Raw genomic sequence first — 15976 nt, 5'->3', positions numbered from 1 at the left:
ACACAGGGCATTCTAATAGCAATGACCTGCAGAATGAAACAGCTGATGCTGAGGACTGTTGATGTTCACACTATATGGCTTCTAGATTTTTTCATTTCAGACTGGCCTGTGTGTGAGCCTCTGGAAGTGCATTCTCACAAACAATTGGGATTGCAACTTTTGCTTTAGATTTAAACTAAAAGTCATGTACTTTGAAACCATTTAATGATGCAGAAAGAAGAAAAAACCCAGAAAATTGGGAAATCTTTTTCTAAAGAGCATTCCTGCTCCTATGCTAGTTTAGAAGCACCCAGTATGGGCTAAACAGGTGTGTGCTCTGTCAAGACACTGCAGAAAAACTCCACCACAATGGCACAATCTGTGTTCTGTTGCTTCTGAGATGCTTTATTAATAATAAGATGGATTAGAAAGTGGTTGGATGGTCACATTCAGAGGATAGAGGTCAATGGCTCAGAATCCTGATGCACATCAGTAACAAGTTGTGTCCTCAGGGGTCCATACTGGGATCAGTGTTATTTAATATCTTCATTAATGACATAGACAAAGGAATCAAGTGTACCCTCAGCAACTTTGCTGATGACACCAAGCTGAGGGGTGCAGTCCACACATCTCAAGGATAGGATGTCACCCAGAGGGACCTGGACAAGCTTGAGAAGTGGGTTCATGGGAACCTCAAGCAGTTTAACAAGACCAAGTGCAAGGCGCTGCACCTGGGTCAGGACAGCCCAGAGCCAATAAGGGCTGGGGGATGAACAGATCAAGAGCAGCCCTGCTGAGAAGGACTTGATGGTGCTGGTGGATGAGAGGCTGGACATGACACAGCAATGTGCACCTGCAGCCCAGAAAGCCAATTGTATCCTGGGCTGCATCAAGTGTGTCCAGCAGGTTGAGGGAGGTGATTTACCCCTCTACTCTGCTCTGGTAAGACCCCATCTGGAGTGCTGCATCCAGCTCTGGGGTTCGCAAAACATGCAGGACATTGAACTGTTGGATGGAGTGAAGAGGAGGGCCACCACTTATGAGGAAAGGCTGAGAAAATTGGGATTGTTCAGCCTGGAAAATAGAAGGCTTCAGGATGACCTAATTGTGGCCTTCTGGTAGCTGAAGGGAGCCCAGAGGAAAGATGGACAGGTATTTTTTACAAGAGCATGTAGTGACAGGACAAGGGGAAATGGGTTCAAACTGAAAGAGAGTAGGTTTATATTAGGTATTAGGAAAAAATTCTTTACTGTGAGAGTGCTGAGGCACTGGAACAGGCTGCCCAGAGAAGCTATGAATTCTCCATCTCTGGGCATGTTCAAGGCTAGACAGAGCTCTGAGCAACCTGGTCTAGTGAAAAGTGTCCCTGCCCACAGCAGAGGGATTGGAATTAGATGATCTTTAAGGTCCCTTCCAACCCAAAGCATTCTATGATTCTGTGATTCATTCTAGGATGATTCTAAGACCCAGAAGACACCAAAGAAAGTTTTCTTTGGTACGTTGCAGTGATATTTTCCTACAAATACCAAATATACACACTCCCATGATATAAATGAAAAATCAGTGCATATTAGTAAGCTTTTGTTAACTAGTGTTAGTAAAGATCTTGTCTGTAATCACAAGTCAAGTGAAGACAAACACTGAAATGAGGGGATCAGACCTGTGTCTCTTACATCTGCATGTCAGTCACCGTGAGCTATTTGAGCACGTGATTTCTTACATTTGAAAATTTAAATGGGACTAAGCTAGTAAAAAAATAGGGTAAGAAACCCTTAGCATGCTGAGCATAATGAATTTTAGGACCAATAATCTACAATACCAAAGTTATTAAAAATGAAGAAGGAACTTGGACTCAATAGCTGGAAAAAACTCTTATCTTCACCTGCAGAGCAATTGCTAAGAAGTGCTTTGTCAAAATGTACATATACTTCTTATGTGTACACTGTGACATGGCTTCATTTACTTTATCATTGCCATAGATTAATCACTACAGGGTTTATTTCACACTATGATGGTAGTTACTTGAGTTTCTCCATGAAATGAACATGCCTATGTCTTTTAATGTAGTATGAGAATTTATGTCTCGTAAGGTAACATATCTTCAATCAACCTATATATCAGAATTCCTGAAGTTTGAACCCTCCACTTATGCCTTCCTCCCCACATTTCATCATTATATATTTAGTTTTACTTATTCAGCAAAAACTATCATTGTTATGGTAAAACCCTCTTAATTTACTAGATTATACACTTATAAAGACAAACACAGAATGAAGAGAATAAAGAATACAATAAAAATGTGGTGGAATATTGCTGTACATTTCTAGTTGTTAGCTCTGTAAAGGTCTATAAAGAATTTGTTTATGAAGTGCTATCTCTGTAGAGCATTACTTAGTAAACTAATTGTCACCTCAATTACAAAGCTCTCATATAGAATAACTGGCAGGGAATTATTTGTGAAATAGTCAGTTAAGTCATTGTGGCAGCATTTTACAACTTAAATGATGTCTTACATTAAAAGGAATTATACTAAACAGTTACACTCTCCAATTTTAATTAAAGATGGAATTATCCTAAAGCCAAATACCCAGTTGTTTGCAAGCACTTAATGCTAAACTGGACTAGAATGTGCATCACAAAACACGGTCATTAGAGAAAATCCGAACAGTTGAAAATTTCTGGTGAAGACAGAAAACAAAACAATCTTTCCTCGATGCAATGGCAGCACATGCAGTAAACAGCCTTGCAAGCTTCTCCTGAAAAGCAGCGGGGAAGTGAGTGGAGTTCATTTATGTCTTCCCTCTTTGTGTAGGTGGCAAGCTACAGATTAACCTTCCTAACTCTTGCCTAAGGCCTTTGGTAGGTGGTGTTAGTCTAATTTAATTGTGGTGGTTTAGGAGGTTATAGTCTTTAACCCTATCCTTTCACACTCTACCTAAGGTTTCTGCTTTTTTGGTAGTAGCAGCAAGAAGTCTATGTGTACTGGTCTCTCAGATACTGCAGTTCATGACCTGACTTAAAAACATAATCACCATCATTTTCAAGTAACACACAAGGCAGGATAAGCACCAGGCTGTGAACTAAAGCATCTGATAACCGGCACACCCTCACTGCTGTGGCAGTCTCAAGCTCTGGAAGCAGGGACAGGAGCCTCTTGAACCTTCTGCAGCAACCACTGCAGAGCTTACTGCCTCTGTTCAGCCTTTGGAAGAACAAAGCCAGAAACAGCAGCTGATAAACAAAGCCTTGAGTGCTCTGATCAGTACAAGGGTGAAAATGGGTTCAGATGAAACAACTCTGAGGCAGGTCTGATGCAATTAATACAGTTTCTAAGGCATTGGATGTGCCTTGCTAGCAAGTCATACTCTCTGTGTTATCTTTCTAATGTGGTCTAAAAGAGCAAAACACTTTACCAAGAATTCTGTTTCCTCTAAAAAAAACAAAACAGGGAAATGGAGAAAGAAATGAGAACGTGAACAGTTTACAAAGGGTTTTTCATTTACAGCAGTCCTGTCCAGTGAAGCTGTTTTTTGGAGTTGGGCATATTACAAATGGGAAGGAGAGGTTTGTAGTTACCAAATTTTAGGTGTACATTATATCCTATTTGCTTTATAAGAAAAATCATTATCTCCTTTTGGATTTATAAGAAAAATCATTAAATTCGTGTTTTCACTAGATATCTCCTCAGATGACAACACTGACAGAAGGGAAACCAAAAAACTATTAATGAGAGCAAGGAATATAAACCTTTTTGTTCTTAAATTAATCCAATTTCATGCCTTCTCTTTTAAAACAGAAACATCAAGTTAACACGACACTGTCACCTCAGTTTAGACTCCTAGATTTAAAATCTTATCTGCAGATATAAAAACCTTTGGTGACATAAGTATCATAAATGTTTATTGAGTGTGATTAGAGGTGAGGATGATTTACATTTTTGAAAATTGTACACTACTTTTAATGACTGGTCTTTTATTTTTAAAGTGCCTGCTAAAGATATTTCTTTACAATTCACATGAGGAAGCCTATAAGGGCTACATCCCCAAGAAGATGATTTCAGGTTTGTGTCCAAAATTTATGTTCCTCAGCCTGGAATGGTGATCTTCAAAATTCTCTAGCAGTAGCTGCATAATCTTGATCCTATCAAAAATTTGTAGGAATCTCATACTTCCTTGGTAGTGTACTTCCATGTGCCCAGAGACTGCTGCAGGGAACGCTTTGAAGTGTCTCTACTTTGATCCTTCTGAGAGACTGGGTGACAACCATGTCAAATCACAATAGAGCTTAAGAGTCTAACTACATGAGAGGGTTCTGTGCTGTGAATTTTCATTCATGGAACATCTCTAAGTCATGGGAAGTAGTGCAATTTTACAAATACCTCTTTCAGCTGACTTTGCTATTGTCTTGGGGGTTTCCTTGGTTAGATTTCTGGGATGGAATTCTCAGGAAACTTCACAATAGGAAACGAAAAAGTTGTTAAGGCAGTTTAGTTGTGGATTTTAGAGCAGTGAATAGTGTGTGGGAACCCATCTTGCGCAGCCTCAGATAAATGACTTAGGCTCTTTCTTGTTTAGTACTTCCATCTATCAAAAGAGATGTGAACTTCCTGAGGATAAAACAGTGTCCAGGTGGGCTCTGCTCTGAAACACCCCTGTGATTTCTCCAACTATACTGTGAACAATCCATAAATCTTTATGCACTTCTGTGGAAACAGAATCAGAATTCTCCACAAATGCTTTTAAAAGGAGCATAGAAGAACCCATGAGACAAAACTGACCTGCTATGGCTCATGAGCACAGACAGAAAGAAAAGTCCTATGAGGCAGCTCATACAGCAGTACCATATCATATGGTGCTGTATAATACTTAGCAAGTAACAAAGAGCTCTATTTCATACTTTAAAAAGATTGTAAGTACGAAGTAGTGTTACTAATTCATTGAATCTACTTCATGAAAAATGAAAGAGAACCTTCTCAGGATTGAGAATTGAGCTTCCTGAAAATAAACTGGAAGCAAGAGGATGCATGGGAGAAAGTAAAGAAATGCCTAACTCGTAAATTTTTGATAATTCAGATATTGTTATTGGAATGGATAAGAGTGAACAGACAAGTTGTTACACAAAACACCTAAGACATGACAACAAGACATCAGTTCTACGTTCATGTACCACTTGTGTGTGGTCTTATTCAGTTTGGGGAAATTCTCAATTGCAGAGGCATGCCGGAAAGAATTGTAAAGGAGGAATATAGCCTTGTTATGGAAGGTGAAACAAGGTGTGAAACTGAACTGAGATGAAAGACTGTTGATTTCTGCAGGATGGTGAAAAATGATGGTTTTATACAGTGGGATGGATTCAGGAGACTCATAATGAATTGCAAAACATCCTGAAAAACAAGTAAAAACTGTGAACAGAGAATTAGGGTAAATTTAGGTGAGAGGATGATAAGGGGTCATGCCCTGATCAGACACAGAGTGAACATCAGTGTATGCACCAAGAACTCAGAAAGTAAGGAAGTTAAGCATATATTCTACAGCTCCATAGCTCTGTACTCAGGTTATCTCCTCAGATAAATGGTGGTGACTTTGGGACGAAGGCAGTTCACACACAGATTTCCACAGCATAGAACTGGCAAATTTACTAATCTGCTAAAGTAAAGGAACCAACAGGAGCACAAACACTTACATATAAACTTATCTGTTTTCAGAAGGTAACAAAATTTCAATTTGAAATATTATTCCACGTTTATTCTAGGTTTTTGATAATACTATTTCAGATCTTTGTGCTCAATGCCAGCTCAGAAAATAGTTCAAGTGAAAACCAAAGCAAGTCCACAGTCATCAGCCACATATTTTAAGACAAGTCTAGTAAAGGAAACTCAGGCATTTTGAATTTGTTTCAGCTGCTGAATGGAAAGAAAAAAAAGGAGCTGCACGCAGAACATAAATTTAGTCATGATGCCACTATACGAACACTTTGTAAGCCTTAGCTAATTAGTCCATTCAAAATCCCTGCTGGGAAAAGAAGTGATATTCCTCCAGTTTTACAAATGAGGGATTGGAAGGAAAGTGACACTACTTTAAACGTCTAGCCCACACACACAGAGATTCAGCATGGTGGAGTGTAATTAAAATTAAACAGTGGCTAATTCTTACTGCTGAGCTCAGACTGTGCTTTTCTGCACAGCCCAAAAGCTTAGCAATGCATTCAGGAGAGCAGTGGAGAGGGGAAGAAAGATATTCCACTGAAGCTATTAAAAATGCATGTGCAAAAAGGAAACAAAACAAAGGGTAACTGAACCATTCACATTCATAAGCATAAGTTATTATTATTACTTGTTTAGCATTGTTTAAAAATGTGCTTCACTGCAAACTGTATTATTAAAATGTATTGAGAGAATTGATTATACAAAAAAATTAAGTAATTTCTTATTATGCAATGCAACCATTTTGACATCTTAGTACTGTCTATTTCTATACCAGTACAAAGGAACTGTAAGTTTGCATTACAGGGACATTTACTTCACAGCTGCATGAATAAAATTATTTCAAGCAGCAACCCTTATATAACCTCTCAGTGTAACTTTGATTTGCAGTGTGATTTCCAGCAGCTCTTATTTTCACAATGCTTCAGAAGTCACCATGTAGGCATAGGATACTTTATTAGCAGCAGTAAATCAAGCATGACATCTCTGCTGAATATGCTAGGGTCACTCTTTAAGCTGTCAGTAGTCAGCTTTGCTCTATTATTTCATTGAAACTCTCAGACTGAGATTCAGAGTGAGATCTGATGGTACAGTGTAATGATAATTACTGGTAGGAAAACATGGACTATAGTTATCAAAGCATATCACTAATAGCAAGCAACCTAGAAAATGGTTTGTTCTCATTGGAGCAACATTTCGTTTCCTTTCATGCCCTTGGTTCCCATGAAGTGGAACTTTTTCAGCTCAGACACAGCTCAGACTTCAGTGAGGAAGTGCAAAGTACAACTCTCCCTCTACTCATATTGCCTAGTGTGGCATGAGATGCTCCCTTACCTCAGTACAGTGGGGGTTCCCATGGTGGTACAGCACCCTCTCTTTCTTTCCATTTTGATTAAAGACTATATTTCAAAATCTCACAAACCTTGCTGATTGAAGCGATGCACACGACAGCAGCAGATGCATAGTATTGTCGGCACATCAAGCAGACTGAAATTTAACACTGTGAAATATATTCAGGTGCTAATCAGAAACTTCAGTGTTGCTGTTAAACTGACCTGTGACTGTGAGTAATTGGCTTTGTAATTTTGATTGAAATTGATAAGTCCAATTTTTTGGTCCTACTTCAGTAAGTCAAAATTCTCTCTAAGGTTGCACAAATCTATTTTGTTTGATCTTTGTAAAAGAAGAGTGAGACAGAAAAGTATATGGAAGTAATTTCTGAGTTGTCAGTGACAGATATTTTCTTTTGATTTCACACTTTTGCTGAAGGTAGAATAGACCTTACCGTAGCTGTCATAAGCCTCTTCACTTGTTCCGTGACCGTAGTCATAATATTCAGGCACACTGTAACAAATTCAGAAACCCATGTCACTATTATCCTGAATAACCAACTCAAAACAAAACCAGAGCGCAGCAAATGAAATGTATTTTAACACTCTGACAATGACAGTCAAGTCCAGCAAGTGTTCAAAAACATGAAGGAAAAGGTATCAGTGACAATAACAGCTAATAAAGTTTATCACATTTCTTATCTACTGAGCATAAAACAAATTTGGTCCTAAATATGCAAACCTAGGAGATGTGACAAAGACAGAGAGAAATTCTATTTGCAAAAATAAGGCCTGAAAAAAGACCATCCACTGTACTGTTAAATATAACTACTGTTAAAACTGCCAAAAGAGGTGCTAATTTCATTTACCTATAATTCCAAACACTTATGCATTATCAAACTCAGCATAGTTTGTTTTCACAAAGTTGACTGTATTGTATGGTGTGGAACCTGTAAACTACTTATCTTTACCAAAAACACTGACAGATTTCCAGCTTTGATCCTGAAGAAGAAAGCATGCTTCCACTGCCTATAGAGAGAAACCTGATTCTCCACAGCCTTCTTCCTTACACAGTTATTAGACATCCATGGAAAGCTTTATACAGTAATCAATCATATTGAAAGAAATGGGGTTAAGGACTGCAAAATCAGACTTATGAGTCTCAAACTAACTTTTTCATTGTTTTCAAAAATTATGTAAATAACATATTAAAACATTATCAAAATATCTTAGGTAGTAGTTACATCCTGATAATCAGCAATTCCCAGTTATTATGTGGACATCAAGAAAATTCAACCTCTAAGACATAATTAAATGGAAATGGAATTATTCACACTTTTGCTATACTGCTATTATAATTTAAAGTTTGCACTATGGTTTTGGTACCTGATACCAAATTCAAGATCAAACTACTTCGGTTCTCAGGTACCAGGCAGACATAACAAGAATCAGTCTCTGACCAGAAAATCTTGCAAACTTCTTGAATTCTACTACATTGTACTTCTTTGATCAGCAGTGAACCAAACAGAAAATGTGACACTTTATCTGTGTTAGTTTTCAGTTGTTGTCACTTTTGCTTCTTTTTTTCTTGGACACTGTGTAATATTGAAAATGAACAGAAACAGGCAATCAGCTCATTATTGCATTAATTATAACATTATTGCTCAGGCCATTTTCCATATTGGATTACTATTTTAAAAATATTAGTTTACCCTTGAGAGAGAAGCTTAGTTGACAGTGGAGTGCAAGTAGAAATATTTCATAAGTGCAGTAGAGATAAACAAGCAATTTGTAACAATTATTTCCTTAAACTAATTTTGACTTCTTTCTTCACAAACAGCCTGTAATCAGATTTTTAATGTCTTGAACTTAATAGCTACCTATAACTATTCTTGGAATAATTTCTGAGAATAATTCATTTGCTCTATCTCACTTGAGACCACTGATTGTGTGTAACTGAAAACTGACAGTCAAGCTGTTTTGAATTGTGCCTGGCTAGGCACAACTCTCACAGTCAGCTTTCAGCTACAGATATCTGTGGGGGTTTTTTGAATTGAAAATTCAACTATAATTGTTGTGCATTAATTTAGTAATTTAGCCAGAAGTCATTCACGTGAGGGAATGAATTACACTGATGTCAGTATCTCAGAGAGATGAAATCCATTTGCTAAAGTAGTTGCAGCAAGTGGCCATACGAGTGACATGAATGAAATCAAGTAATACTTCTAAAGATTTTTCCCAAAGCCAACTGATCTCTACGGGACATAATGACTGCAGAGCACTGACTTCTTGGATAATGAGAGTCATCTAGTTCCTTGAAAATTAATTATCCAAATTTATAAACCATCCTACCGAAGTGGTGCAAGAAACATCTTCTATTTGTAGAACATAGTAAGCATTCTGTATGATTTTAGTAGCCTGTTAAATGAAATTACAGGATGGTGTACGTGAACTAAAGCACTGGCAGCCTCAGAGTTAAATCATATATCTAGTCATATATACAAGGTTTATGGTTTAGACCTAAGAAATTTTACTTGCAATGTTCAAAACAGAGATGACATACCACACAGATCTGGCAGACAGACATATGAAAATTCTAATTTAAGAAGCTGCATTTTGGCATACTGCCCGCTCTCCTGGGTATAGAAGGGCGTTGGACTAGTGAGTGGTGTCAGAGGAGAAGGAGCACAAGCACTTTCATCTTTTGCCACCAGATAAGAAGCTGGTATTTCTTCACAATACATTTTTACAAACCTAAGCAGCTGCAACCAAAGGTCAGCTTTAAAAGGAGAGCATTTGGGACCCAGTCCAAAGGCCAGTAAGTCATCAACAGCAGTGCTGGTTTCTGTAGTCACTGAGCAGGCCTTGAGCCGTTATCCATCAATATAACATCCAGCAGAACGCAAGACTTGCAACAGTAGGTAAAAAATTCATTGCTACATTATTATTGTTGTACATTTTTATTAGAGAAAAAAACACGCAATCGTAGAGATTGTGTGAGAAACACACAATCATAGAGATAAGGATGTGAGCTAAAAATCCTGCAGTGAACATTCTGAACCAAAATACATTATCAACAGAATACTAAGTTAATACACACATCATTATAAAATAAGATACAAGATGTATTTCAACTGTAGAAAGGAAGTAATTTGTTATATACTGCATATTTGATGTCTGTGAGCAACCTAAAAACACATAATTCATAGAACAATACATGACTGTCATCTAAGTTCTCCAACTTTATTTGCCTCAATAATCTTTTTCATAGATTTGAGCCAAAATAGTATTTCAAATTCTCTGCCAACTCACATTAGAAAGTGTTTTGAAGAATATCTAAGTGAAGAAAACTTATTTCTTAGTATGAAATACCAGATTTAAACTCATATTTTGTGAGCCAGACTGCTTATCCATTAGTCTGCTCTATTTTAAACCTCTCTGAATATTCACTGTAATCTATTACATGAATTTAGTTGTAAACATTTTCCTTTGTTTTTTTTAGCAAATCGAACAATGAGTGATGTTTATAAAAATCTGTGATAGAATATGGCTTTACAAACAAGAGTTTTTTTTTTTTTTTAATTCTTAAACTACAGAGAGATATAGTTCATTTGCATTATGGCCAACTGAGAAGGAAACAATCAGGAAATACATTCAGTATAAATAAAACTTGTTTACATAATTTTATAGTTCTCTGACTGTTCTTGGAAAATACAGTGATCATGAGCTCTAGAAAACTGTGACTCTCTTGGCAGTGCTAATTGGAAACAAAACACCATTATCTGTCATTAGCATTCATTACTTTCAAGCAACATAAAGTGTAATTTACTTAAGTACATGCACCCATCTGAAAGCAGGATGCAATACATTTTATCAAGCAGAGAGAATTAACTCATTACCAACTTCTCAGCTTTTACTTGCACTGTACTTTAACATCAGACTTCTGAAACAGAGGTCTTGATGTGCCATGACTTAGACTTTAGTAACTTCCTATACATAACACTTGTGGAAAAACTGATATACACACGGGTATGTATCTTAAAAGTAGTTTAACTGGTTTTGTACCTGATCTCTATCTATATCTCTATCTATATGAAATTTTTACAACAAAGTTGTATGACTCTGTCCTAATTCCTATTCTGTGTGCAAGGAGATTAGTAATACGTATATGGTTAATCTTCATAGTTGTAATCTATTTATGCTTAGTTTTTAATTTTTTATTTTGGTTAATGTTTTTGAACCAGTTAAAGGCTTGGAATTAAGGTTTCCATAAGCTTGTGATCTCTTCTTCTCATGCTGATAAAGACTGATAAGTTTTAAAAAACAAAACAACCAACCGAAAAAACCAACACAAGATGTTCCTTATTTGAGAGATAAGGGTCCATTTAAGTGCCTTCCAACTTGAATTATCTAGGGCTCCTATGATATGACAAAGGCTCAAGTACAGAGACTGTATCTAAACAATAACCTTAAAAGCCAAGAGAGGTTTTTAACCTCTTCTTAACTGGGACGTTTTCAAATTGATATTAATTAAAGGAAAAGCGAATTCCAGTTTGATTCTGTCAACACCTATAGGAAACCACACAGCTTTTTACTCAAAAGGCTGTACAGTGCTTTAAGGTGGTTTAGGCAGAGAACCGCAAACAAAAGAGTTAAGATTGAAACCACAAATCTCTGACTCTTGTGTCAGCAAGTCACCCAGGGGAAGTGTGATGTTCACCACTCAGAGGTCAGCGGGGTTAGGTACAGAAAATCATGACGTTAATGAATAGACTGCATTAGCCTTTGACCAATCTCCTCTTGCACCTGCAGGAAGCTGCTGGCAAGTCACCCTGGGTTAGCAATGTTACCATCTGGTTCCCTGGATGCTCTCACAGCTGCAGTAATATAAAGCAGCAGAACATTGCAAGAACTAAAGAATTCAAGTACTTCTTGTTCCCTCACAGTTTTTGTGTGTGGGTTTTGTTTAGTTCTTCCTTTCTCTCTTTTTGTTCTTTGCTTTTACGTGGTGAAAGATGCATGTAAGCTTTTATTCTCTAATTGCGGAGCACACAATGTGGTTGCAGATAATGGACCCTCTAAAGTCAAAGCAAAAAGGTACAAGAAAGGGTTCACCTGCTTTAAAACTGATAGTATGTGAATCTGTACAGGAGAAGTGTGTTCTGTAGTCTATCCTGATATATCCTAAAAAACAGAAAGCCTTTGATTCAAACCTGTTGATCTAGATTTAACATACATATTTCCCTGTAAAAACATTTTTTTTTCTTTCCTAATGGTTGTACTTTTAAACTTGGAGAGTATATTTTAGTACAATATAAGAATCTTTTATTTGGAAAAGTTTGGGAATGCTGGTCATTTTAGAAAAAAGCTTTTTGATCAACCTAAAAGTTATAACTCTGCCATTAGATAATAATCAGGCTTCTTTTGTGAAATAAATGAATTGGTCCAAACTAGAGATTCAGCTGATGCCAGTGAAGTTCCACAGTTCAGATTCATAATGAAACAGACTAAAAACTTCCACACTAACCTTTGATGAAGTAAAAATAACTTGAAATACTTTCACCTTTGTGTCAAAGTACTCAACAATGTGAGAGGGAAATGATATTTTAATTTAGGACTGGAACTCTTGAGGAGAGATTCCCAGCCTTTTTCAGTTTGCAATCAGCATCTATACTTCAGACAGGTACAGATAAATGAACCTTTAGCACTCCTTAGAGATATATTCCTGTCATGGTTACCTTTAGACAACAGATTCTTGAGTCAAGCTAACACCTAGGATAGCTCACAGGGATCCCTAGAGTTGGGATTCAGTATTTTAGAGGGGGGACAATTCATTCTTTTTCACATCCTCAAATGAATCCTTCAAAGTCTTGGTCTCCTACATACAATTATCTCCCTCTTTCCCTACAAAATTCCTGTTCAGTAATCTTTGGACCTTCAAACTTTGAATGTGGATAGCAGGTATAAACAGATATTCAGCTCCTATGCTAACAAGATCCTGCCTAATGCTACTGCAGTTTGATGTAATAATTTGTAATACTTCTCCCTCCCACAGAGAGGGAGGGAGCCAGCAGGATGTAACGGACAGCTGGCCATGAAACAAAAGCTATTTACACAAAGCAGTATACTTCTACTTGGAAGGGAGGTGAGCAAGACTTGCATTCACATGAATAGCAACACTTGAATACATTTTTAGAAAATAGTATTTCATAGTAGAAATGTGTGAATAAAGAAATAATCCTTCCAGGAATATGAAACTTACTGGAACATCTCCACCTAGCAGAGCATTATACCTATAGGGAAGATGACAAATCTTTTGAACAAAGGAACTGCTCGTAGAATTCAGCCTTAAATCACAAATATAGTCCTTTACTGAACACATCTTTAGAACTAATGGAATATGGTGAATATTTTGGGGGATGGTCTCTCTTTCTCTGAAAGCTCAAGTATGATTGTATCCAGTGTTTTTAACAGAGAAGAATGTGTCCATTATCGGACTCCTGGATTTACTTAATAACTTAACAACATGACTGAAGTTGAAGTAGATTTCATCTGTCTCCAGCATTTCCATATGTTTGATTTCATGCTACTGCAAATCTGAATTAAAAAATGTAATAACTAATGAAGGCAGAATTATACAATCATAGAAGTGGAGAGCCATCATAATTGCCAGATGACTTTGGGTTCTGAACTTCTCGCAAAATACAATATAGAAACCAATCTGCCATTTACTTGCATGTGGCACTTTCTATTCATGTATATTCTACATTCCTCTGTCATTTTCTCACAGACACAGAATTACGACCAAGTATTTCAGAATATAATACAAAATGTCTGCAGACACAGTATTTGCAAAGAGAATGATGCAGAATTTTAGGAATACTACTCAGTTTTAGGGGTGGAACTTTCTTCTACTTCAGAGTAATGACATGTGATTTCATTTTGCTCATTGAGTCAAATAAATGAGAAGTGGCATTAGAAAACAGTTTCTGATGATGAATGCCATAAGTAGATTGCTGTGAAGATACATAAAATGTCATAATCGAGGATTCCTGCCTTGATTGATTTCAACAGGTTGGAAATAAAATACAGGGAAATCTTTATTTATGGACAAGCGGATACAAGCACAAAGCCAAAATGGAATATGACAAAATATAAATACAATGCATAGTGTTTAAAAAGAGAGTGAATAGTAAATAATAATAAATAACTTATTTTGCAATGAATCAGTGTAACCACTCTACCTAATGCAGCTTGGACTATATTTACGTGTTTATATATTTTACTATCTAGTAATATTTTGATGGTGAGAGAGAATTGTGCAAACCTCTGATCATATTACCAAAAGATTAAACTATATGATAATCTACTAAATTAATAATAATGATTCACATTCCCATCTAACCATTATTTTTAAACTAAGGACAGAATTCTTTCATTTAAGGATGGATAGTCCTCAACTAATCTGCTGGAACATTTTAAAAAGAAAGTAGTCAAAACCAGTGGGATCACTGGGTAGAGTCTACTGAAGAACATGTACACCCAGCTGAACTATGTACTGCTGTCTTTACAAGTGTACTACTCTGTTTTTTTACTTGCAGCACTGTTTTTGAAGAACTCATCTTCTGAAACAGATGTACATACAAATTCTTGGTATCTGGAGGTCAAGCAAGGGTAACCAAGATGAACTGAAGCTCAGGCAGATATACCCTGCTGATGCAAATAATTCCTGCAGATATGACTGGATAAAATATTCTTCCTAAATCACTTTGCAGCATGTCTTTGCACTGAAGTGATTGTACTGTAAGCCACATAAGTGACATGGACTGAATTGAGGTCCACGTTGTATTCCTGCATATCAGATCAGAAGTAAGTAAGTGATCCCTTAAGCTCCTGTACTAGCAGCCCACACTGCAGAAAAATAAGCTGTAAATAAAAACTGTACAGTAAATAACCTGAACTTTGCAATGGAAACAAGAATAAGTAGGGAAAAAAAGTTTCTTTTCAAAGTCATATATACTTGTCATATATTCAACTTCAATGGCTGAATATGCTCTTGAAATTTTCCGTGGGTGTGAGTCCTTGGAAGAATCTGCAGAGCCTATTACAGATTGAATTGTAGAGCCTATTACAGATTGAACTGATAAGCATTGCTATGAACATAGGACAATACTACATTAATATGGTCATAGCAGCTATCTGCCATAGCAGGAAAGTGGATACTGGCAGCATTTTTCTCCTTTTATTTCTGTTACTAGTATTGAAAAACAGGAGCCTAATTTGGATGTTGCACATGACAGCACAGCTATTGGTATGGTAACTGTATCTTTTGAATTAAATATAATTCTGTTAGATGAAAACTATGAGTCAACTTGAGTTTCTCTGTGACCTTTTCTTTCTCTCTTCTTCAGTTCTCTAAGATAATTCCATTTTATCTAAATGAATAACGCTGTGGAACAGGTTATTCCAGTTATCTAACACACAAGGTTTATAAGTCTTCAGATCATGTAAAAACTTAGAATTTATTTCAGGCATATTAATGCCATCTTTGTTTATGTTAAGGTATAGACTCTGCACTACCATTAACTTCTTAGAAGGGAAGTTCAGAGATGAGATGGCCTATAATATGCAACTCTGCATTAGAAACAGAAATTTGATTGTTTGCTCAGCAGATGCAGGATGGGTTTGCAGTGTGGGTTTGACAGATCAAAAAGAAGTAATTGGCCCAAAATGATCTGCAGACCAGCACAAAATGTGTATCCAGTCATGCTGCCTATCGCATGACATAAATTATTTGCAAGATTAACAGTAAATATTTTGCCAAGAATTGGTTCAAGGCCCCAACACTGGGTTACTGTAATTAGCGATGCAGGGTCCAGCCATGCAAAAGAAATGCTCTTTACCTACTTCATCTTGCAGTCACAGTGAGGCTGACAGTATGTCCCAAGGCTTGTGTAGCTGTGGG

The 15976-nt window shown here is 36.8% G+C and overlaps 1 protein-coding gene across 19 annotated transcripts in view; it reads right to left on the bottom strand.

The window, feature by feature from the left end:
* KHDRBS2 (KH RNA binding domain containing, signal transduction associated 2) overlaps positions 1 to 15976 on the bottom strand; it is a 414928-nt gene that overhangs the window by 93140 nt on the left and 305812 nt on the right. For all 19 annotated transcript variants that reach the window (XR_007629070.1, XR_007629056.1, XR_007629062.1 and 16 more), the window contains exon 8: positions 7467 to 7525. Coding sequence is in view for 1 of the 19 variants with exons in the window: in XM_050316320.1 (XP_050172277.1) it covers positions 7467 to 7525 (59 nt within the window). In the remaining 18 variants the exon portion in view is untranslated. The remainder of the gene's footprint in view (positions 1 to 7466; positions 7526 to 15976) is intronic.

This window comes from Myiozetetes cayanensis, unplaced genomic scaffold, assembly GCF_022539395.1.
Source record: "Myiozetetes cayanensis isolate MyiCay16 unplaced genomic scaffold, myiCay2020 scf2-11, whole genome shotgun sequence".
Taxonomy (NCBI): domain Eukaryota; kingdom Metazoa; phylum Chordata; class Aves; order Passeriformes; family Tyrannidae; genus Myiozetetes; species Myiozetetes cayanensis.
The sequence above is the reverse complement of the archived record's forward strand: the minus strand, read 5'-3'. Positions and strand labels throughout refer to the sequence as shown.